The 27,014-nt window shown below is 35.5% G+C and overlaps 1 protein-coding gene across 1 annotated transcript in view; it reads left to right on the top strand.

Moving 5' to 3' along the window:
* LOC122809496 overlaps positions 1-27,014 on the top strand; it is a 396,891-nt gene that overhangs the window by 35,206 nt on the left and 334,671 nt on the right. The window contains exons 2-3 of the mRNA XM_044081048.1: positions 8,319-8,425; positions 25,742-25,786. Of these exons, the coding sequence (XP_043936983.1) occupies positions 8,319-8,425; positions 25,742-25,786 (152 nt within the window). The remainder of the gene's footprint in view (positions 1-8,318; positions 8,426-25,741; positions 25,787-27,014) is intronic.

Here is a 27,014-nt window from a genome sequence, read left to right as displayed (position 1 = left end):
ATATTCATAACATTTTTAAATTCATTGAACGAAGGAGGTGTATCTGAAATCCAATTTCTGGTTATTATTTTCCTAGCCACTGCTAGAATAGACCATAACAAGGGAAGCTTAACCTTTTAACACTTTGAGGTACAGGTGTGTTGAATAATATAAGAGATTTAGAAATAATGAAATTATCTGTAAAAAGAGCCTGCAAAAATTCATTAATTGACTTCCAGTATTCTTTCAATTTTATACAGTCATAAAACATATGACCCCAGTCAGCATTAATTTCTACATTGCATCTCTTACATAGATTATCTTTATTATTTATTTTATTCATCATCAAAGGTGTATAAAAAATCTATGTAAAAATTTCCATGTATAAAGTCTCCAGACAATGGAAGACGTAGTTCTATAGGCAGATTCCAATATATATTGTTTATCTTGTTGATTTGGTGGGTCCCCATTAATAGAAGTGAAATAATTCCAGTATGTATCTACACTGTAAAAAGTTTCTTGTCTGATAATTTTATGTATGTATGAAAGTTTACCTTTATCAGAAACTTTATGTTGTAAATTTAATATCAAGTAATCAATCAGTGTTGGAATAGATTCTTTAACTGTTATAGACATTAGATCTATTTTATTAATGAGATGTTGTCTAAAGGTCTGAACCTCTAACCAGCAAGTTTCTCTTAGATCAAATTCTTGTTTTAAGAAATCTAGATTTTTAACTTTATTATCAGATATCAACTGATACCAGTACTTTAGATCATTATCTATAGCTAAATGAGTTCCTTCAGAAGTAGATGACAAAAGCATACCCTGAGTATACATTATAGGGAATATAATAAAATTCCATTCCCTATACTTAGGGTGCATGAATATAAAGTTACGATAGCTAATAATAATATTTAATGGGTAACAAACCATATGTTTAGGTGTAATAGGTGAAGTACAAAATTCCTTTAGTAACCATAACATGGAGTTATTTACAATCATATTTTTATGTGTTAAGGAGATTTTCATGAAGTGCATACTAATTAGCTCCCAATAATCTTTCCATTTTGCGACATATGACTGATCTATTAATAAAGTAATAACTTTTACAATAGAAGAGATAGTATATAAATTAAAGTCTGGAAAATAAATACCCCCTTGAGACCAGCTATTAGTATGTTTCTTTAATGCAATCCTAGGTCTATTAGGTGCCCATAGGAAATTTAACATTAGTGTATTCAGTTTCTTGATAATTATTTTTGTAGGTGGAAGTATTATTGATTGTATTAAGTATAAAATCTTGGGGAATACTATCATTTTAATAATTGTTAAGTCTCTCCTCCATAGTAAAAAAACATATTATTCCAGGTATTAAAAAGATTTTGTATATTAAGAAAACAGGTATTATAATTATTATATATAATATATTTAATATCTTTAGATAGTATTATACCTAAATAACTTATCTGACCTGAATTGGGTACATATTTAGTAAAATCACTAATGAGAATATTTTTTCGTGTATATATAGGTAGTATTTTAGTTTTTTCTTCATTGAATATTAAATCAGAAATACTTTTAAAATTCATCATTTTATCAAATAGAAACTGCATAGAAGAATTAGATCCTGCTGATGTAATTAGAACATCATCTGCAAAAAGTTGAATTTTGGATTTTCATCTATTTCAAAACCCTCTATGTCAGTACTGTTTCTGATCAAATTAGCCCAAGGCTCCATTACTAAAGTGAATAATAGTGGAGAAAGTGGACATCCTTGTTTTGTACCTTTAAAAATAGGTATTTTTTGTGAAACATATGTTCCTACCTTAATATAAGCCAATGTTCCTTTGTATAAATGCTCAATTAGATTTACAAATGCATCTGAGAAGTTTGTGCACTTCAGTAAGGTAAACAGATAGTCACAACTTACTGAATCAAATGCTGAACTTATATCAAGACTAATAAGTGCTAAATCTTTCTTTTTCCTATGTTAAAGTTCTTCTTATATTATCAAAAGTATTTCTATTTACAACGAAGCCTGTCTGATCTATATCTATAATGCCGGGGATGATTGTCTTCAATCTATCAGCAAAAATACTCATAAACATTTTATAAGCAACATTAAGTAATGAGATGGGCCGATATGAAGTACATCTAGTTGGATCTTTATTAGGTTTTAAAATTGGCGAAATAAATGTATATTGCCAAGATGGGGGTTTATTAACTCAGTTTGGGCCAAAATAAAAACCTTATGTATTAATGAATATGTACTTTTAGAAAGGATTTTATATATCTCTGGTATAATACCATCATTACCCGGTGCTTTGTTTGATTTAAGCTTATTTATTTGTGTAATAACCTCTGTATATGAAATACTTTTGTCCAATAGTTTAATCTGTTGTTTATTAAGCTTTTATTCATGTTTGTGGTTATAAACTCCTTTATTTTATCTTTAGGTTCCATGTTAATGTTATTATGGTTAATTTTGTGAAAGTGATTTCTAAATTCATCTAGTATTTCTGGTATACTAGAAACATTCTTCTTTTTCCTTAGAGAAAAGATTTCTTTGATATGGTTTTGTTTATTCAACCTTTTTGTTTTATTTTTAAGTCTATGTAAGTATTTGGGGCTTATTGAATAAGACAAAAACTTGTATTCCTCTAAAGTTATTTTAACTTTATGAGTTAAAATTTCTTTGTATTTCTCATTTAGTTTGTTTATTTCTTCAGTAACTTTCTTGTCCATAATATTTTCTTTATTATTATGTTTGTAAGAGTCTAATTTACTTTGAATATCTAACAATTCCTTATCCCAAGATTTCCTTTTACTATTATACCATCTGGTACTTTGTCCATATAGATATGATTTTAAGGCATCCCACACATAGACAATGGAGACTTCAGGAGTATTATTTATGTCTAAAAAATGTTTTACTTCTGAAAGTATATATTCTTTATAGTCTTTTAGTTGAGTTAAGTATGCTGGTATCCTTTTGATCTGAACATTATGAGTATTTTTTATCATGAATTCAAAAACAATTGAATTATGATCAGATATAGGACATGAAATGATTTTGGAATTAATTAAATCTGTTACCATCTGGTTAGAAATAAAGACCCTATCTATTTTTGAATAAGTTTTGTATCTGTTAGAAAAAAAGGTGTATGGTAATGATTTTGAATCTATCTGATTATTAATATCATTCAAATGATAAGAATTAGCAAAATCATTTAAATGTTTTGCATTAGATGTATTAGATGTAATTCTTCTTTTTCCTATAGTGGTAGTATCACTTTCATGTAGTATACAATTAAAGTCACCAGCTAAAATAATATCTCCTATAGAGAATGATATGATCTTATCAAGATGATGTTTCACTGTATTAATACCAATTCCAGGTATCCAATATACATTAATTAAAGTGTAAGTCTTCCCATTAATTTGTATTGTAACCATACAAAACATTCCTTTGTCATCCTGATAAGACTTAATGGTTTTAGGAATGGGCATACTTTTATTCCATAAAATAGCCAATCCTCTTTTTTTCTGAGTGTGCTCTGAACTAACCAATACTGTATATTTGTTTGTGGTTAGTTTATCAATATCTTTTTTCAAGAGATGGGTTTCTTGCAGGAAGACTAAGTTGGCCTTATGTAAATTAATGTATCTTATTAGGCTTGCCCTTTTACACGGATTATTCAATCCATTAATGTTTAAGGAAATTCCTTTTAAAGATGTCATTTGGCATTTTTAAAACTTAAGAATCTTATGATCAAAATAACAAATAACAACATAAGTAATGTTACATCTCCTCCTTTAGGTGTACCTTTAAATATAGCTGTATTTATTGAATCTCTTATGGGATTTTGTATAGGATTCAATTTTGTTTGTAGTGACAATGAGTGTACAAAATATATTGTGGATGTCAAAACTATATACATATAACAATGAACAAGTGAAAATAATGTAAGGATTAAACCTTGCATCCAGCCTGGAGTTAAAAACTCCAACTTAGAGTAGTATTTACCACTCAAGTTAATCCCCTACCCTAAGCAGCAGTATCTCAGCTACCACCTTATCAATTTAATACTGGTTATATTTAACTTAAATTAACAGCTTTCAATTCAATTATCTAGCAAGACAAGACTACACATTTGATAAAACAGCATCATATAAACTAAAATAAACTTTTTTTTTTTTAAAAACTATTCATACTACTATATACATCTATGTAATATAATACACTTGTATTCAAATAGCATTCAAATAATCTTGATATTAGGAACCAAGAGGAGAGAGAGAAATAAAAGACGTGAAAGAGGGAGAGAGTGAAAGAAAGAGAGAGAAAAAAAAAAAGGAAGGCATATTTACATATTAATTTATTCAAAGTATGTAAAAATAAGTTCTAACATTCATTTAAATCAAAAACTTTGGCTAATATGGTTCAGACATTACATATATTAAGATGCATCTATTTTCTGTCATGTAAATGCAGTCAACAGCTTCAAAAAACCCTTGAATTGCTTGTATATGAGCATTTTACTCATACTCATTATTGTCAATAGAATAAAATATTATATTTATAGAAATTGTTATAAATCATACTGCATAGTTATGCAAATTCTCAGAAACACTTGCATTATTGTAAAAAAGCCATCTGTATTTTGTATGTCTATACTACTGCTTTAAAATATATCACATGACAATTTCTTCCAGAATAGAGTTATAAAGTTATTTATGCTTGTCAATCAGATGAATTAAATGAGTTATAGTAATGTATATGTTTGGAACATAAGTTTTAACACAGATTAGTATGCTGCAGTCAAGTAGATTTTCAAAAACACTTGAATAAATGTTTCATTTTCTATGCCTTCTAAAATAAGACATTTACTTACTACAAGAAACTGCATCATTTAAAATCATTATAACTGACATATTTTATGAATTATAACATAGATATTTAAGTAATTATATAAAATAACTCGCATTTAAATGTTAAGGAGTTCATTTTCCTTCACATAGTCGCATTTGCATCAGTTCTACTTCCTGGTAGAGTGTTCTTCCTGAATCTGTGATGTGTCAGTGTGATATCTGGGTCAAAGGTCAAATTGACTGCTTTCAGCTTCTCTGTGAGAATTCTGAGAGTTGAAGCTTTTGAAACAACTCGAGGACACTGTTCATGAGGTAGCCCCCATCCCAGATTGTCTCCCTTAACATTTTGGCGGGAAACTTGTTAAAAACTAGTGACAAACATTCATTTAGCAGTGTAAATGCATCTAAACATGACAAAACCTTCGCAATGTATTTTACAGGTTATTACAGACTCTATGTAAGTGAAATTAAGCCCAAAGTTATTAATAAGTAATAAAACTCAATATTTTTGTCCCAACTCAATTTTTATGCAAATCTTATTATTTACTGTGTCTATATGATCAAAAGCATTTCTATATATTAATATGAAAAAAAAAATAAAGAGAAAGAATAAAAAAAAAAAAGAGAGTAGAAAATAAGAGTGTAAAGCAGAAATAAAAAAATGTAAGAGAAAGCTATAAGAAGTATATACAATGGAATATTACTTACTGTTTATATTAATAGAGTTAAAAATAAAACATATTATTTACTATTATTTAGTTCTAATTATTATTAGTTAAAGCATGACAGATTATTTACAAACAAGCATAAGCAGTATAATCAAGAAAGTATAATTAGGAATAGCATTTGAAGAACATATAAACTTTTTACAAGGAATAAATATGTTATTATTCCATTTATCATATTTTCATTACTCTTCTCTCCCTGCCCTCCCCCACCCTTTACCCACTACATAATCTAAATAGAATGTCATTGTTTAAACAAAGAAAAGAAGAAAAGGAGAAAAAAAGAGAAAAAAAAAATGTATCAAATTACTGACCCCACTTCTGTTTTTCAGAAAGAGAAACAAATTGAATAATAGCTTATTAGTTCCACAGATATTTTGACTGGTTATGAAACAAAACATTTCTTTGCACACAGAGAATAACTTTGATTAAATCTTTTTCAGAATATTTGTGGCTTTCTGGAAATGCAGGAACTATATTTAAAAAGATTAATAATGAAGTAAAATGAGAGAAAAAAAAAAAAAAACATAGAACAAATCATTTGTTTTTTAGTCTCTTCTTCTTCTCTGAAGTCTTCCACGAAGTTTCAGTTGCCAGTCTCTTTAATTAAGGACTAGCCCATTCCATTTCCTCTATTTTATCCAAAATCTTATTTTTTTTGATAAACAGTAAAGCAGAGTCTAAGTCATCAAAAATTTTAGGACCATCAGGAAGGAAGATTTTTAGCTTGGCAGGAAACAGAATGTATGTTTTAAACTGTGCTTTTTTAAGTTCCCTTATTAGTGGCAGAAAAACATTTCTTTTAGCTATTACCAAGGAAGAATAGTCATTGTCAAAACGCACAGTTGTCTCATTAATCTTGACAGGAGCTTTAGCCCAAGCAGATTTAAGAACCATCTCTTTATCAAAAGATGATAGAAATCTAACTATAACTGATCTAGGATAGTTTTTGTTAGAGTTAGTATTAGCTATAGATCTATGTGCTCTTTCGATACCAAAAGAGAATGCTTCTGTTAAGTCTAAAGTTTTAGGGAGCCATGTTGTTAAAAAAGAAGTAATATTGTTACCTTCAATATTTTCTAGCAGTCCAAAAATCCTAATGTTATTGTGCCTAGATCTATTTTCCAGGTCATCCAGCTTTGTTTGTAAATGTGTATTTTGTTTCAGCAGAAACTCAATGTTGATTTCCTCTTCTTGGATTCTATTTTCCATGTCATTCACAGCTTCTTCTATGCCTGTCATCTGGATCTTCTGTTGTTGCAGGTCTATATGTAACAAGTCTATTTGTTTTGTAGTTTTTTCTATGAAGGTATCAATATTAGTATCCATTTTATCCATCTTAGCAGTAAGTTGCTGGATTATAGTTATCAGAGACTGAAGTTCTTTCTTGATGCTGGAGTCTTGAGAATTTGTCTTACTGGAACTCAGACTGATAAACTGACAGGAAAATTTCCGAAGTGATTTCTGACAGGAATATTGTTAAAATTTCCTTTCTTTTTTAGATATAGTTCAAGAACTATATAAAACAAACATATTTAGAAAGAAAATTACTTCAAAAATTAATTTTTTAAGTAATTAATTCCTATCAGTGTAATGAAATTGGTGGAGCTGAAGAAATCTGCTGCTATCCTGTGTTCATCCTTGGCCACACCCCCCATGTCATTATTTTCTGACTTCAACATTCAATAATTTGCCAGAAAAAAACACAATTTTATGAAAAAATGGACCAAAAATATGAGGCAAAAAATCTGGACATTCTGCAAAAATCTGTACAGTTGAGAGGTATGCTGCTGTTAGCACTACTCAATGGGGCTCACAGCAGTAGCTTTTTCTACCTCTCATCAGGTTTCACCAGGATCTGCAGAACTGGATAGTGCAGAGCTTGCCAGGTGAATGTGTTTCTGCTTTGTACACTGATATGCTTGCTAGAAGCATTAGCATCGGATTTAAAACTGTGCATTAGCATCAGATTTAAAGCTTTATCTTAACGTTCAGCGGAAAGCTGATGTGTGTTCTCCAATGCACCTCACTTATTTTGCTGTAACTCAAAGTGGCACATAACATAATGTCTAAAGAGTAAACTAGGGCAGGTTTCTGTACAAAGCTCATACTGTTGAATAAGTCACTCTGATGGCAGCATACTAGAAGCTTCCATGTTGCCCTCTGTATCTAGGAGTACCACCATTCTGCACTATCAGAAAGTGATTTTGCATGGATTAGACCTCTGGCTGATTATATAGGAAGAAGTGAATTAGGCAGGAAGTTTTGTCGAGACAGATATGGTTTTCTGTCATAAAGACTATAAATAAAAAAAGACTGTAAATAACGTATTTTATTGGGAACCTAAAAACAGAACTTGTTTTTCTGATCTGTGTTTACTGAATAAGTGTTTCGGTAACCTTTTCCATGGTAAGACCATCCACTTCACCATTTTGTTGTTTGTTCATGATTAGTATTGCCTAAAAAGGAAGTGCAGTACAAATTATCATACAATTTTCTACCTCTTTTTCTTTTTGGATATTACAGTGTCTGAGCATATAGTTTACACTGCATCTTTTAGAACAGGCTGTTACAGTTTCCCACCTTTGCAAGTTTTGCATTATTATAAATTAGTTTGCAGGTTGTATAGTAGGTGAAGACTTTTAAATGATGACATATCAGTGGCCAACTGGTGAAATTGTTTTCAATTACAAATAAATTATAGTTTTACTATTTTTTTTTTTTTGATGGCATATTTAGAATGATTCCACTGGTCTGTATGCTCACTTAGAAGGTATTCCCAAAGCACTTCTGCCTGGAACTGGAGGAAAGAAAATCCTAGACTTCTGGTGGGAAACTGTAAAAATGTAAGTGCTACACTTAATATTGCTTTGCTTTATACTCTCATATTATTTGTACATTTTAGAAAAACATATTCCTGTGAATCTTCATGTGTAAACATGCATACTCCAATACAGATATAGACTTATACATAAATGTGAGTCATTGCCTTTTAGTGTTACAAATAATGCTAAAATGATTTCATATTTGTGCATACTATTATTTTCTGTCTTGTCACCCTGAAAAGGTTTAAAAATCCCTGCAAATCTGAAAGCCCAAACTACGAACTAAGTACTTAACTACCAGAATAGTCTCTGATAGCTCTCAGGATGTTCTGGTGTAAGTGCTAGGTATAAACTAATTAAGCTCCACTGTATGCTTTTTTCTGCACCCAAGAAGGCCCTGTCTGTATTTATTAGCACCCTCCCACTTTCGGAACACATTATATCCATTAAAGAGTAGAAACCTTAAAGCTAATAAGGTGCCCTGGCTAACTTCACAAACTGTACAGCTTTTAAAAAACAGGGACACAGCATGACTGGATTAGGAACAAGACCCTAACAACATTGATAAATACCACTATTAACCTTTCCTTGAAAAAATCTCCACAAATTGGTATTAATACAGTTAAATCCAGCAGCAGAAGAAAAATACAACTCTTTCAAATAAATAGCCCAAAGCATTTCTGGAATACTGTAAAACCATATCTGGCAATAATATCTTTTAACATAAAAAAATATACAGCCAGGACAAAAGGGCATACAGCCATAGACCATCTAGGGAGTAAAACATAATTTAACAAACCCACCACGAAGAAGTCAAACTACCTTTAAAATGTTAACCATGCCCACATGAAGTGAACCATTCCACAAATACATATATTGTCCGTATTTACAGCTCATAGCCATTACGAAAAGGAAGTTATGGATGAAACTGGTAAAATTCCCTTTAGCTCAACTTCACACTTCTTCCCAAATATGTCCTGCTCACACTAGGAGGCCATCACCTTGTGGTATCTCTGAATGACATATTTAATATTTCACTGTCTGCTAAATATATTTCAAAACTTTTGAAGAGAGACACCATAATCACCACATTTCCTAAAACAGCAGAAGCCGATAGACCTACAGCCTACATAAATCTCTTAGTATAGCTGTTTAAAAAAAAATGTATAAACAAATCTTGAGCTGCATCTCAGAATGTATACCACAGGTCCAGAAGGTTGTACCAACACAGTAAGTTATTGATAAAGATAAGTAGAGCATTTGTCCACTTTCAAATAACATAGACCCCACCTACCAAATTTTTATACATTGCCAAGTTAGCTTCCTCATCAGTCTTAAAGTGACAGTCCAACATAACACATTTATAAAATGTTCATTGAAGTATGTTCACAATAAAAGCATTAAAGACTTGGAACTAAATATGAGATTAAAATAATTTTGTAAAATAAGTTCCTTTTCAAAACTTCATTGTTTATAAGTTCTCATGTTTATTTATTAAATATGAAAAATATAACTGTTGAATAATAAATATAAGAGCATTCACAATTTAACACGTTTAACTATAAAAGTATAATAAATAAAAGAAGTTAGATAAATGTATCCACACGTCATAGTTTTGCAGTATGCATTTTTAAAACTGGAACTTTATAGACAGAATCATTAAATCATGGGGAAGCAGTGACATCCAGCCTTAACTGCCACAATGATTTCCTAGGTTCAAGTCTGTTTTCCCAGTTTCCACCCCATGGGCTCTGAAATAACCTTTTCCACTATCCCAAAACTAAAGTCCTTGAAATTCAAACACTCCAATGAGCGTTTACAAAGGCCATTGTTTAAATTCCCTTTACTGATGCCATAACCGTGTTTGTAAATTCCTTTCATGAAAGTCCTTTCTGTTTTTCCTATATAAAAACTTGAACATGTGCTAGATGTAGCAACATATGCAACCTTCTTAATTCTACAATTACCTAAACATAAGGGGAACTAAGTTTTGTTAAAATTTACCAATGTAATAAAATTGTCTAATAGCATGTAGTGACACTGGATGCAGCTTTTGTATTTCTTAGTACCCAAATTGTTAATAGGTGTGGAATACTTCTAAAAGTCTTGAAGAAATTCTTATAGGTTCATAGGTGTTTACTAGGTTAACAACAACATTGGCCTTTTTAAACTTAGCCATGCATCCCAAACCTCTGACAAGTTCTGGTACCCTTAATAAGTGTAAGCAGGGACTTGGGAGATGAAACATTTACAAGCAGGGGCCTGGGAGATAAACCATTTTGCAGGTTGCCTCTGTCCATTAGAGACATAGCCACACCAGGGATGAATTCCTTGTTTTCCAACCAGTTGTCCAAGTTGCAGTTGAATTGGGTTATGGAGGAACTCTGCTTCACATGGATGGGGAGCCTGTTCTAGAGATGGGGTAGTCTCTGGGATACCTACCTGTCTGTCCAGCAGGTCCTGTTTATATCACAGGCAAGATTTATGTCTTTAGAACAAGTAATTCTGGTGCTGTTTGTTTTGTGGATATGCAGAAAGTCCATCACAGTGGGGTCTGACAATGCCCTTTACGCCAGGCATAGATCTCCCCTCAACAGCCTGTTGGAGACAGAATACAGGGATAGGACATTGAGGCAGTCTGCATAGGACATTTTACTTATTAGTGAGGAACCTCTGTAGACATTCCAATTGTTGTATATGCCTGGTTAGGTACATACCAAAGGGGGCATTGTACTCAATCATAGGTCTGATGAATGCTGAATACAGTGGAACATTGACTTCTTTGGAACTAGATGCCATACCTTTGTTTATAAGTCACACAACATAGAATTAATTCCTCACTACTGTAGACATGTGATGATCAAAGGCTGGATTACTGTTTATGTGTGTCCCTCAGTCCCTGACTACTGGGTCAACTCTAAGGAGTGTGCTGTCAACATGATAATTATCAGAGGTGGATGAATTCCTTGGGGACACTATTATGTATTTCTTGATATTTAGTTTTGGTCCATGGCTCTGACACTAATTGTTTGTCTGTGTCAGCCCTTCCTGGAGAACATTTGTGTCAGTGTGGGATTCATTGACTGCTCCTAATTTACAATCATATGCAAATTTCGTCAGCTAGAGACCACTGACATTTGCCTTGACTTCAGAGAAGTAAATGCCAAAAAGGAGTGGTCCAAAAACTGATCCCTGAGGGACTCCACTTTTGACTGGCCTCTTTGTAGAGGTGGACTCCCCAAGTCTAACTTTCTGGGTCCTGTCGCTGAGCCATTTGGCTATCCACTGGGTGACATATGGGTTTGTACCTAACCTCTTGAGTCTGTCAACAATGGTATTGTGTCAAATGTCTTGGCCAGGTTGGGAGTGTAAACCATTTTGTCCTCATCTGTTGCTTTGGCGACATACTCAAAGAAGTCCACCGAGTTGACTAGGCATGACCTCCCCTTGATGAAACCAAACTGGGTTGGGTCCAGTGTCTGGAGGTTTACTATATCATTATTGATCATTTCCATGATAATTCTTTCCATGACTTTGCATATAAGACTAGTGAGACTTATGGGTCTGTAGTTTTCAGGGTCTGTAGATGGCCCAGCTTTGTGCAGAGGGATAACTGCTGCTGTTCTCCATTCATGAGGCACAAAGCCTGTTTGAAGGCTACAGTTAAATAGCAATTCCAGAAGACCTGATAGGGCATGCTTCATATGATTAAGAAGACATCCTGTGATATTATATGGACCCATTGATGCAGTGTTCTTGGCCTTAGAGCATTAAGGACCTGTTCCCTAGTGATAGCAGGGGGGAGTTATATTTGATGGTATTTGCTGAGGAAAGGTTGAGGGGGAGAGAGGGTTAAAGTTGGAGCTGAATTTATCGCCAGTAGGTTTGCTATATCTTCTGGGTCAGTATAGGTGGCTCCATTTGCAATGAGCTCTGCACACATATGTGCATTGCCTTGTGGTTGTCCTTGGCATGGGAGGCCAAATTTACCTCAAATTTGGCTTTGGTAGACTTTATTTGTTCTCTGAGTTGTTTGTTTAGTTTGATGAGAGTGCTTTTATCCCACTGGGTGCTGCACCTCGTAATTTTTGCCATGATTTTCTTCTTTCTGTTATACAACCTATTGATTTTGTGATTCCAACAGGGTGGCTTGTTTTATGAGTTAGTTCTGTACTTCTTCGTTCTGGATACAGCTGCCTCTCTGCAGCTATTAACATGCTTGTATAGGGTTTCTGTGAGCAGTTCTGCATGGATAACAGTGTTCTAATTGTTTATAGGGGCTTGAAATTTTGCCAGGTTATCACTTAATAGCAGGAAGTTAGCCTTAGAGCAGTTTCTGAATATTCCAGGTTTAGCTGGGGGATCCAGGATTTATTTTTACTTTAAATGAGACCATTTTGTGGTCTGATCTTAACAGGGAAGACATTACACTAGGGAGTGTGCAGAACTCTCCCATATTAGTGGGGGAATAGATCCAGTATAGTTGCACCCCTTTTTTGTGTATTGACAATCTGGTCCAGGGAGTTTGTGTTTGCAAAATCCAGGAATCTCTGAGCCTGTACATTTGGTGTTATGTAGAATTACAATGTAATAGTAAGGTAATTAAAGTTACCCATGAATATGGTATTAGATTGGATGGTCAGTGTTTCCAATAAGTTTAAATACATGGTATGTGTTTCCTGGGTCATGGGGACTATAGCTTGCAAGGAAGTGGTCTTGCATTTTGTCTTTGGTGATTTGAACATGAAACAGCTCAAGTGCATTGTCCTCTTTGACCAGCCTTGAGGTATATTTATTTTTTATGTAAATCGAGACACCTCCACCTTTAGTCCCTGTCTGTGTGGTAGCTAGTCTAAATGTGTGGAATGCGTTATAACCTTGCACTGTCAGACATCAGTATTCACTATGGTGAAGAGAGATTCTAGTGAGTGGAGTTTTTTGTTTAGCCTCCTAACATTAAGTAGTAATACTTTTAGATTTTCTTGGTTTTGATTTGCTATGTAGGAAGTACTTTCAGTGTGCCATTACCTAAAAAAGGCAGTATGGAGGAAGACAACATTTTAGCTAATATTTGAAAGCCTAGAGAGGAGAGGTGCAGACAGGGTTGCCAGATTTCCGACTGGCCACAAACAAAAGTGAAGACTAAAAAAAAAAAACGTCTTCCACACCAGGGTCTTTAATGCGGAACATCAGAGTTCCGCATTAAACAAAAGTAGCTCTTTGTTTATTTTTTATTTCATTGGACCGGGCCAATCAAAAATAAATAAGCAAAGAGCTGCTTCTGTTTAATGCTAAACATTGCAGTTCCGCATTAAACAGAAGTAGCTCTGTTTTGCGATTTTTTGATTGGCCCGTATACCGGTATATTGGCCAATCAAAAATCGCTAAACATGGAGCTACTTCTGTTTAATGCAGAACTGCAATGTTCCGCATTAAACACAAGAAGCTCTGTGTTTAGCGATTTCTGATTGGCCCGTATGCCGGTATACGGGCCAATCAAAAAAAAAAAAAAAAACAAAGCAGAGGCTGCCCGGGATTTAAACTGGCAGTGCGGGACTTGGGATCAGGTTGCTGATCTCGGGACAGTTCCGCCAAAATAGGGACATCTGGCAACCCTGGGTGCAGACCATCCATGCCAAAACAGCATGGTCTGTTGACCATCTGCTTCCATGCTGACAAATATGGCACCCCCTTAGAATGACGCCAGAAACTAAGCCAATTATTAAAGTCGGTCATCTTTTGTTCATAGTGTGGCATCATCTACCAGTTTTGAAAATAAAATTAGGTTGTTCAACCACCTTTTTAAAAATTCCCTCACTCGAATATAAATGCTCCCGTTGTCTTGAATAATCTTTTTGATAGCCCGGGAGTTGGAATTGTATTGAAACATGAATGCTCTTTCATGGTATAGAATCCAATATATGTTTTGCTGTCATGTTTTGTGATCATTCTCCACCAGTTAATCCTAATCCTAGAAGTGGCTTGCATTCTTTTTCCCATTTTTCTGAACCCTCACTGCTCATAGTATAAATCATTTTTGTGAATATCCTCTAGAAATAAAGATATTTTAATGCTTTTTTCTTTCATTATCGAAAGTCTGTCTTCCAGAAACTATTTGTGCTAGGCAAATAAATTGCCTTTAAGTAAACCTTTTTTGTGTGTGAGAGGGATTGTTACCAGTTATAGCCAGCTGGTAACAGTTAACACCTAGTCACTTAAGTGAACACAACCTGTCACGCCCTGTACTGTGAGGCATCTATGACTAAATTAAGGTTACACTGGCAGCCCTACCCAGTTGTATACAATTTTTAACAGTTAATACATAGTTGCTTAAGTGAACATAGCCTCTAACCCTGCATACTGTGAAGCCTGTTTTACTTTTGGATTACTTTGATTTCTAAGAGACACACACTTGGTTACCTGTGTAAAAATTGTTGCAGGATGTTAATTATGCCTGCATAGTAAGAAGCACATATACAGTGGTACCTTGGTACTTGTTGTTAATGCATTCCAGAAAGCACATTGATTGGCAAAAACAATGAGTACCAAGCAAATTATTTTCATAAGGAATAATGTAAATTGAATTAATCTGTTTCAGACCCCCAGAAAATCCACATTTTATAAGGCATTGCATGTATTAATGGAGTTTTATTTTACTAATAAACAGTATAACTTCACTAATAAACAGTACAATATAAGTTCACTAATAAACAGTACAACTTTAAATCTTAAGTTTATATAACTCTGATGCCCTAAAGGGATGGTAGTGAGGAAGATGGTGAGGAGGAGAGATGTTATTGTTTGGAAGGAGAGTCCCCTTTCATAAAACCTTCATCCAACTGCCCTTCAGGGGGATTTTTCTCTTTTGTTTTCTGTCTCTTATCACCACTGAACCCTGCCTGAGACTCACCAGGTTTAATTTTCACTGGAAACCTATCCAATGATGCTTGTTTTTGCCTGTGTTTCAAGGCGTCACTAAAATGGGATATTGTTTGGTCACTGAACAAATTAACATTGCAAATTGTTAGAGCTTTGTTGGGCTGATATTTTTCCACAAAATTTTGCACTTCCACCCATTTTGCACAGAGTTCCTTGATTAACGAATTGGGGAAATCCTCCCTCACCTCCTCATCACCTGAAGACGGTTTCTCAGCCACTATCTGTTGTTGCACCATCTGAAGCTCGTACAGTTCCTCCATGCTGAGCTCTTCTTTATGCTCCTCAGCTAACTCCAGCAAATCATCAGCATTGACCTCCAGGCGCATGGATTGCTCCAGTCAGTAAGATTTAGGCAGTGAAGGATATCAAAATGTTTTTTCTAGAATTCTCTCAAGGTCAACTTTGTAGCTGAGGTCACTTCAAAGCACCTCTGGAAAAGTGCCTTTGTGTACAGTTTTTTAAAAGTAGAGGTGAATTTCTGGTCCATGGGCTGGATCAAAGGAGTTGTGTTGGGGGCAAGAACCTCACAGCAATGAAGTTAAACTCCTCCAACAAGTTGTCCTCCAAGCCTGGAGGGTGAGCAAGAGCATTGTCCAAAACAGCCAGAGCCTTCAGTCAAATCTTTCTCCAGTAAATATTTTTTTCTCAAATGGGCAAACACTTCATTCATCCACTCCATGAAGAAATACCTGGTGACCCAAGCTTTACTATTAGCCCTCCGCATCCCATGTAACTTGCTTTTTATCACATTATTTTTCTTGAAAACTCACTGGTTTTCACTGTAGTAGACTAGCAGGGACTTAAGTTTTAAATCTCCACTTGCATTCCCACACAACAACAGAGTTAGCCTGTCCTTCATTCACTTGTGCCATGGTAATGCCTCCTTCTCTCGAGTGATGTAGGTCCTGCAGGGCATTTTTTCCAGAACGAGCCTGTCTCATCACATTTGAACACTTGTTTGGGAGTAAAACCCTCAGCCTCTATGTACTTCTTAAACTCCTGAACAAATTCATCGCCAGCTTCTTTGTTGGCACTGGCTGCCTCTCCATGTAACACCACAATATGTATGACCTCTCCATGTTGCACCACACTATGTATGGCCTCTCCATGTTGCACCACACCATGTATGGCCTTTTCATGTCGCACCACACCATGTATGGCCTCTCCATGTCGCACCGCACTATGTATGGCCTCTCCCTGTTGCACCACACTATGTATGGCCTCTCCATGTCACACCACACTATGTGTGCCACTTCTCTTTTTAAAGTTTTCAAGCCATCCATGACTGGCTTTAATGTTTCACCTCTCTCAGCAACTCGTTCCAGGCTTGTTTTTAACAGTTCAGCATGTATTCCAAAAAAGAAGCAACAACGTAATTCTTATATAGGTACAGGACGGCACAAACGATATCTCAGCTGGAACAGGTCACACTTTCACCATTTAATATATAATTCCTCGATGGTACAATAATAAGAAGTGAAAACAGTTTCAAATGAACAATGGTTGAGCGCTTTCATCTGTCAATCACAGATTTCTTCAGAACCACCATTTTATTCCCCTGCTTCACTTATATATTCCAATTTGGCGCCAAAAACCTTTGTTTCAATTGAAATTTAAAGACACACTGGTCATATTGAATTAAAGAAAATAAAACTAAGTAAAACTTCCCTAGCATTTTACATGATATGTATTGTAATTCAATGTATAATCTATAAATTTAATTTTAATTTATATTGATTGTTAATTGTAAAAATGCAAAACCACATACACCTGCTAAAATAGCGTTATAAAACACACACATAATATGAATTCTAGCATAAATATCACACCTAAGAATTCATCATATTTTTAAAAAACAAAAACATGGTATAAAAAGTAGTATAATAAACATATAATATAGGGATTCCTAATGTGGGGTTGTGAAAAACTATGCTAGACTTAAAAAAGGCTTAATACTGATGAAATCATTTATCCCTGGTGACCTCACTGCATCCGTAAACATTTGCCATTTACTCTCCTTTTCGGCTAACTTGTCCTTAATATATTCAATTATACAAATTTTGACATACCTGAAGATTTTTACAAATTATTTTCTAAGGGGATGAAATTTATACCTACTATGAAATTTAATTTAGTTGATACTATCACTGAACTCAAACTATTTTGTCGTAGATTGAATTTAGCCATTCAGTTTGAGAACAATGAAATTGACCAAAACTATAGGGACATTGCTAATAAAGGGAACAGCTATATTCTTAAAAAGAAGAGCACCTATATACCCATCAATAATCTGGTTATAGGAAGTTTTGAAAAGATGGTCAGTCAAGACATCTACAGTTTTTATAGAACAGATAGGATTAACAAAAAGAAATGTAAAGAAAGGAATGACAACCTTTGAACACTTGTTTGGGAGTAAAACCCTCAGCCTCTTTGAGTAATAATCAACAAGTGAGGGTCATGAAACCCGACAAAGGGGGAGGTGTAGTCGTTTTCAACAAATTTGACTACATTAAAGAAATATATGACATTTTATATGAATCTGGTAAATATGCAGCCATTTCTCTGAATGAAATAAATATTGGATACAAACGTATAGAACTTGCCTTAGAAGAATATTATATTGATCACAGAATAACTGAAGAGACTTATCAATTTTTGAAAGTGGGATACCCTACTTTAGCCACCATTGTAGGTATCCCAAAAATACATAAAAACTTACAGAAACCCCCATTTAGACCCATTATATCGGGAAGTAAATCTAAAACCTTCCCCATAGGAGTAGCAATAGATAGATGGGTCAAGCCGGTTTACAACAATGTACCACATTTGATTAAGGATTCTTGGGTGTTTCTGAGTTCACTTACCCCCCAAATTTGGAATAAGGGACTCATTTTTGTCACCATAGATGTGACAGATCTTTTTTCAAGTATTCCGAAGGAGGTTGGACTTGAGTATTTTTGCAATAGTCTAAGAAAATACTCTACTTTTGAGTGGGACAGGATAAATCTCATTACTGACATGATGGGATTAGTTCTGGACCACAACTACATTTATTATGAAAACGAATTTTTCAAACAAACCACAGGAGTTGCTATGGGGGCCTCATGTGCTCCAATATTTGCGAATTTGGTTATGTTAGAGTGGGAGACTGAATATGTATTTAAATGTGAACACTTTAAATATATCAAGTTCTACACAAGATTTTTGGATGATATATTTGTATTATGGGATGGTCCTGTTGATTCAATAGGAAAGTTCATTGAGTATCTTAACCACACTACAGATTTTTTAAAGTTTACATTCAATTACAGTGACAAAGGTATCTCGTATTTGGACACATATATAGAACATGGAGATCTTGGTTTCACATCTCGCATACACAGAAAAGACACGTTTTCGAATGATTATTTGGAGTTCAACAGCAATCATCCTAAACATGTGTTTAAAAACATATTTAAAGGTCAGTGTATACGGGCGGCTCGAATGTCCTCTACAAAGGAAATAATGTTAAATGAGGTGCATTGTATTGAGCTAATGTTTAGAGACAGAGGATATCCGATACATTTATTGAGAGATGTAGCCGGGTATATCAGCTCTGAATGGGAAGGAAAATATAAACCTATATTAGGAAAACCCATCGTTCAAAAGATGGATGCAAAAAAGGACCTATTTCATAGGGTATGTGTGTTAATGTACTCTCCTGTAGTAAAATACATTGAGAATATTATTATCCAACATTGGAAATTGATTACTATGGATGAAAAAATAGTACAGAAATTAGGCACATTCCCAAAATTCATTTATAAAACAGGACCTAACTTAAAAAGGATGATTGAAGTTAACATGCAAAATGACGGATACAAGAAAAAAGCTACGGTCAAATGTGGTGCATGTAAACAATGTCGATACATTAATGAAAAAGAAGAAATTAAATTGAAAAATTTAAATGGGACATATATTAAGGGAAGAGCAGGAAATTGTAACACAAAATTTGTGGTATATTTAGCTACGTGTGAGGTATGTCCTGCATTCTACATAGGGAAAACGGAGAGACAGTTGAAACGTCGTATATACGACCATATGTACTGTATAAAAAAGAAAGATAAAAAGAATGCCCTATGTAGACACATAGTATCTAATGGCGAGACACATAGTTTTAAGTTTACCATTATAGATCAGGTTGCCATAACCACTAGAGGGGGTAATATTAAGGACAAGTTAGCCGAAAAGGAGAGTAAATGGCAAATGTTTACGGATGCAGTGAGGTCACCAGGGATAAATGATTTCATCAGTATTAAGCCTTTTTTAAGTTTAGCATAGCCTTCCACAACCCCACATTAGGAATCCCTATATTATATGTTTATTATACTACTTTTTATACCATGTTTTTGTTTTTTAAAAATATGATGAATTCTTAGGTGTGATAGTTATTTATGCTAGAATTCATATTATGTGTGTATTTTATAACGCTATTTTAGCAGGTGTATGTGGTTTTGCATTTTTACAATTAACAATCAATATAAATTAAAATTAAATTTATAGATTATACATTGAATTACAATACATATCATGTAAAATGCTAGGGAAGTTTTACTTAGTTTTATTTTATTTAATTCAATATGACCAGTGTGTCTTTAAATTTCAATTGAAACAAAGGTTTTTGGCGCCAAATTGGAATATATAAGTGAAGTAGGGGAATAAAATGGTGGTTCTGAAGAAATCTGTGATTGACAGATGAAAGCGCTCAACCATTGTTCATTTGAAACTGTTTTCACTTCTTATTATTGTACCATCGAGGAATTATATATTAAATGGTGAAAGTGTGACCTGTTCTGGCTGAGATATCGTTTGTGCCGTCCAGTACCTATAACAGATCAGCATGCAACACTTTTGCTTTTTCACAAATCATGGCCTTTGAAATACTATTGCCAGTTTACTGTTTTTCATTTACCAAAATCAACAACAATTTTTCCACTTCCTGTAGTGACTGTGATCTTTGTTTGGTCACAGCTTTCATTCCTTTAGCAACAGCAGCTGCTTTGAAGGCCTCTCTATTTTTCATGATGGTTGTGCTTGGCATTTGGTACTGTATAGCGAGATAAGACACATGGATACCACTTTCATATTTCTCTGTTCTCTCTTTTTTTCTGCTCTATCATGGTTCTAACTAATTTTCTTTTCTGTTGGCTGTTATCACTAGCTTTCTTAGGATCCATGATTGTACAGTATTTTCTTATTTGCACAAAGAATTGCAAGCAAACACAAGAAAGTGTACAGCAGACCTGTTCTAGAAAGCATGACGAGTACCAAGATGATTTTTTCTAGTCAAAATGTGACGAATACCAAATTTGACGAGTTTTAACGCTGACTAGTACTAAGTTACACTGTACTTATAATGTAGAATAGATGGGTTAAACATGTTGCATAAGATGCTAATTGTGTTTTATTGTCGCCTCACAGTAAGACGTTGTCCTGTTCTATTCTCAGCTAGAGCGTCTTCTGTGTGGAGGCATACGTGAATGGGCGTACCTTCGTTGAAGGTTGTGCGTCAGGGCCGGCAACTAGGCACATAAAAATCTACTGCCAATCATTAGCAGACCGGAGTTCCGCTGTGGCGACCCCTAACTGGGAAAAGCCGAAAGACACAACAATATGTATGTGCTTGTGTAAAGCAATGTGCATGCATACAAATGTATGTATCCCCTGAAGTACACACACGCACACACACACACACACACGCGCACAAAGTTGTTGGAGGCAGGACTATACGAAACAAAGTTTTATTTTGTATTCCAACAAACCAAAATCTTAGGCCACTTTGCTTTCCAGGTTCTAATGAGAGTGTTCAGTCCACACAATGTGTCTAGGATACAGTCTGCCTAAAACAAACAATACCTCTGTTTTAATGAGTGTGTTCAGTCCACACAATATCTCCTCTTTACAATCTACTTAAAGCAAACAGTACCTTGGTTCTAATGAGAGTGTTCAGTCCACACGATATCTCTGGGATACAGTTGTCTAAAGCAAAAAATATCTTGGTTCTAATGAAAGTCTTCAGTGTATACAACACCTCCAGGATGTAGTCTGTCTAAAGCAAACAGTACCTCAGTTCTAATGAGAGTGTTCAGTCCACATGATGTCGCCAGGATACAGTCTGTGTAAAGCAAACACTATTGTGGTTCTAATGAGAGTATTCAGTGCATACAATGTCTCCAGGATACAGTGTGTCTAAAACAAACAATATCTTGGCTCTGATGAGAGTGTTCAGCTCACACAAGGTCCCCAGGATTCAGTCTGTGTAAAACAAACAATACATTGATTGTAATGAGAGTGTTCAGTCTATGCTATTTGTCCAGGATACGCTCTGTCTAAAGTAAGCAGTACCTTGGTTCTAATGAGAGTGTTCAGTCCACACAATGTCTCTAGGATACAGTCTGTCTAAAACAAACAATGCCTTGGTTCTAATGAGAGTGTCAGTCCACATGATGTCTCCGGGATACAGTCTGTCTAAAGCAAACAATACCTTGGTAATTGACAATTAAGACCCAATGATGTAGGTGTTTGCTGTAAGAATATTCCTACACTCCATACTGCAATATACAGCTCAGTGTACACAGGTCAAGGCACATATACTTTATGAGACCCACCATGTTGCAAGTATATATACACATGCATACATGCATGCATGCGCACACATAGTGTGTGTGAGTGTGTGTGTGTGTGTGTGTGTGTGTTTATATATATATATATATATATATATATATATATATATATATATATTATCTCGTTCTCTCTCTCTATATATAATATATATATATATATATATATATATATATTTATATATATATATATACATGTATATACATATATGGGTCTCTATCAGATTGTCAGAGTTTTAAAACTTAGAAAGTCATATGGTTGGGATCATATGATCAACGATTTGAAACTTCAAATGTTTTGAATGGAGATTGTGGTACAGCTCAGAATGGGTAATTTACCCTTTTCCTCAATGTAGTGCGATCTTGGAATTGGTGTATTTAATTAGTAGGGGGTTTGAGGGTTGCCCCCCCCCCCTGCAAAAATGTTAAAAATAATAGAATTTTTTTTTTAAATGTTCGAAGTTCCAAAACTTGGATGATATGGTCTCAGCCATATAAATTTTGAAGTTTAGGAAGTTCAATAATCTGACACACATATATATATATATATATATATATATATATATATATATATATATATATATGTATGGAGCAGTGACAGATGGTCGATCTCCCAGGTTTTCAGAGGCAAAATCATGGCATTTTTCCATTGATTTCTGTGTTCATGGAAGAATGATAATGAGCAGTGAGACTGTGTTAACAGTAAGGGATAGAAAAAATGGAGGGCATGGAATAGTGCTGGGACCTTGCAAAATGAGTGATGGGCCATGCAGTGAAGATGGAGCAATGAGAAAAAAACATTGTGTGGAAGAAGTGGACAAATAGTAACAGTCTGAATTTACATGGATATGAGAAGTAAATTGATATTTGCCAGATTTTATGTGTATGCAGAGAAACACAATTATTCATTGTCTCAACCATTCTCCCTATATCATGACATTAATGCTACCTGCTGGATATCAAATACAAAGTTTTTCTGAAGGTATATGTATTTAATAGCAGCTTGCAAAAGGACCTAATTGTGAATTACAGCTACATATTTACTTGTGAATGCTGGACTCCAGCTGAGTGTTGTTTGAGTTTATGATAGGTCAGGACTTATTTGTTGCAGCTTGTTCTGTAGTGCAGATGGACAGATCCCCTTACAATGAACCAGCAGATCTGGGATTGATTAATGACTTAGCTGCTGACAGAGCTAGCAAGGGGGATGGACAACATGAAAGAAGTGCCTATTAGATTGATTTGCCAATCCTGTGGTGGAGAGAGGATGTTTACATGTCAGAAGCGCATGTCCCACAGCAGTGTTTGCATCTCAGAAGTGCACGTTCCATAGCAGTGTTTGCATGTCAGAAGTGCATGTCACACAGCAGTGTTTGCATGTCAGAAGCACATGTCCTACAACTGTGTTTGCATGTCAGAAGTGCATGTCCCACAGTGGTGTGTGCATGTCAGACGTGTATGTCCCACTGTGGGGCATATGTCCCCAGCAGGTTGTGCATGTCAGAAGAACACACTGCACAGTAGTGTTTGCATGTCAGATGTGCATATCCCACAACAGTGTGTTCATGTCAGACATGCATATCTCACAGTGGTGTGTGCATGTTAGACTTGCACATCCTACAGTGGTGCTTGCATATCAGATGTGCATGTCCCACAATGGTGAGTGCATGTCAGATGTGCACGTCCTACTGTGGTGCTTGCATGTCAAACATGCACATCCCACAACAGTGCTTGCATGTCAGACTTGCATGTCGAACAGTTTGGTTTGCATGTCAGATGTGCATGCCCACAGCGTTGTTTGCATGTGAGACATTCATGTCCCATCGCGGTGTTTGCATGTGAGATATTCATGTCCCACTGTGGTGTTTGCATGTGAGACATTCATGTCCCACTGTGGTGTTTGCATGTCAGTCGTGCATTTCCCACAACAGTGTTTACATGTCAGAAGTGCATGCCCCACAGCAGTGTGCTTGCATGTCAGAATTGCATGTCCCAGAGCAGTCTGTAGTGGTAATGGCAGCACCTAATAGGAACATTTGCTTCATAGGGTAGACGATGCTGCCTGAGTAATTGAGCAACTTCTCCATGCTGTACCTTTGCACAATAGGAGGTTAAACATACAAAAAAGTCTATTTAGGATGAGAACTCACAACCTATTCTACTTTTACCTTCATTGACGACAGTTGTAGCTGGTTGGGGAAAAATGTATCAGTGGAGCAGTGGGTTTGGCTTGTTCGACTGGCAGTTATGACAAAAAAATAGTTGAAGTCATTAGAAATATAACATTCTTAATTTCTAAAGAAAACCATTGCTGCCTACAAAAGTTTGAGTACTAAGTATTGCCACGTTTACCTTTTTTGTGTAACAGTTCTGCTTTGAATGGCTATATTCTGTAACCACACCCCACAGACACATTCTTGCAGTCGTGTGCATTGTCATTTATAGAGAAAAAAAAGTTCCAGACTGTCTGAAGTCTGATGCAGACTGTTTCTAACTTTGGTATCATGCTCATTACCTGATCTTGATCAGGCTTAACCTGTTCCCTTGTACGCTCCATCTTCCCCATGCTGACATGGTTTAGTTTAAATAGTTTTCTTTTAACAGGACGGTCTCTAAGAGTATGGATTGAACCACCTGGCCCAGTCAGTAGTGAAGTTATTTTGTTTGTTTAGCATTCCTGTTTTTCTGATAACTCCACGAGGTGCAGGTCTTTGTAAATGGTCTAGTTTGTATGGTTATTTATTCACCTGTGGAGAATAGTATGGTTCTATCGCCTGCTTTGATGGGTTATCAGGTCAAGAGGTTTCAGGAGACCTTGTCTGGACTTAAGTATGCTTGTTGTTGGTCAGTTTTGAAGTACAGCTCCATTGCTTGAAATTTTTTTCTATACTAATATGTATGCTTTAATCATTAGATAAAATTCGCTAACATATATGGTTCATACTGCCTGACATTTTCTTGTGGCCTACCGCTAGTTATGTGTGTGCAACTTAATATAAACAACACACAGAGGAGACCAGAGCAAGGTTATCTACTTTTTATCTCTTCTAAACATACCTAGCAAGGTGTGTGATTATACATGTTCAGCTGAGGGATGAGTATAAAATACCTTTAAAGATTAATAAACTGCTGAGTCATGGCCTGGCCCTGCATTTTGAGTATCATGCTGTTTTGTCCATGTAGTTGGGCATGTATTGCTGTCTGACTCTTAATATAGAAGATTAGATGAAGATAGCCGTAGAAAGTATAAAGTGTACATCCAGCTAAAGTTATGTACTTGATCCCTCTGGTTTTACTGTTTAAATGGAGATTTGTAATTTATAGTGGCTCTCCTGTTGCCATTCTGGCATTAAGAAGAGTTGCTACCTGTCCTGATTTATATAGGACAGAGCTGATTTGGGCCAGTGCTTCCTACAAAAAGATAAATAAAATATGGTAGATTGTCTTGGCATCTGAAATGATGATATCCATAAATGCATTTTAATATCTAAGACCAGTAACGCAGCCACTATCTCTCCTTATCCTACTTTGAGGCCGATAAAGTATTCCTGCTCAAATCCTGTCATTATTAGCCTGCCACATTATTTAACCCTATGTAACCTGGTCAAGTAGTGCAATGTCTGCTTCTGTACTATGGGTTTCAGTGCAATGAACAGATTTGTGAAATCACATATGTTTTCATTTTCTAAGTAAACAGGATACTATTAATGATGATTCTTTTGTTTTTTTTTTTTTCCAGGAGACATTTTTTCACTGATGTTTACCTTGTTACCAATGCAGATAAGTAAGTACATTACATACAAAAACATTGGCTTGAAAAAATTTGGCATTTTACCTTGAACTCTTCTACACCATCTTATCCATGCTGATGTGTTTAGCTTAAATAGTTTTCTTTTACATAGGACTGTCTCCAAGAGTATGTATTGTACCACCTGGCCCACTCAGTAAGGAAGTTCGTCTGTTGGTTTAGCAGTCTTATTTTCTGTTAACTTCTTTAGGTGTAGGTCTTTATAAATGGTCTAGGCTGTATGGTTATTCTTTCATTTGTGGAGAATGGTATGGTTCTATGGTCTTGCTTCCAGCTGTGATGGGTTATCAGGTCAAGTGGTTTCAGTTGAACCTGTCTGGGCCTTAATATGCTTGTTGTTGGTAGCAATGGTTAAGGTCTTCACCTCCCATACACAAGGTTCAATCCTGACCTCTGGCCAGTGCTTGTATGGAGGTAAGGTTCCCTGCATGTTCTCCCTGTGTCTCTGTGGGGTTCCTCCCATGTCCCCAAACCATCGTGAGTGTTATTATCTCAGACTCACCCAAGAATGGAGTTTTGGGCAGAAGCACAGACTCTAGATGATGCCCTATAGGTGGAAGAGTTGTATAGACCAACCAGTTTGGGCATCTCCTATGGTTTGCAGTATTCTCAAGATAGGAAAACATGGATCACAAACTGCATACTGTGGCAGGGCTAGCCACTTGATGGTGCAAAATATGGCTCTTGGTGATTTAGCCGTGTTGACTAATGTCTCCAAATGGACATGAGTATTTGCTGGTGATGAGTGGGTTGATGATCCAGCCTTCTCTGACCTATGCTAATGGTTGGAGTGGTGTATGTGCCCCTTTTGGCTTATGTGTGCCTGACATAAAAGCCCAGCAGCCCTGGGTCAGTAATGTACTGGTCAGCCGGTGCCCAGTTGCTTAGCTTGGGTTACGTAGGACAGCTCTCTTGCAAGAAATGTGGATGTAAAGCCAGTCAAGTCATCCAACATGAACTAAGAATTGCTACAGTCATTGTAGGTTCCCTGACAGGATGGAGCTTGGGTGGATGACAGGATGGTAAGGAGGAGGCTGGACAGCCTATGTATCCAGGAGACAAGATGGAAGGGCAGTGCAACAAAGCCATTCTCAGGAGGAAGACAGGCTAGAAATGGTGTGGGAATTGTGGTGAAGGAGTGGTTTCAGAAGCCAGTGAGGGATGTTATCTGAATTAATGACATACTTATGGCAATCAGACTCCA

The sequence above is a fragment of the Protopterus annectens genome, chromosome 8.part0 (assembly GCF_019279795.1).
Source record: "Protopterus annectens isolate FY-2018-M chromosome 8.part0, PAN1.0, whole genome shotgun sequence".
In the NCBI taxonomy this organism is placed as follows: Eukaryota; Metazoa; Chordata; order Ceratodontiformes; family Protopteridae; genus Protopterus; species Protopterus annectens.
Note: the sequence above shows the minus strand (reverse complement) of the source record. Positions and strands in the feature narration are given on the sequence as shown.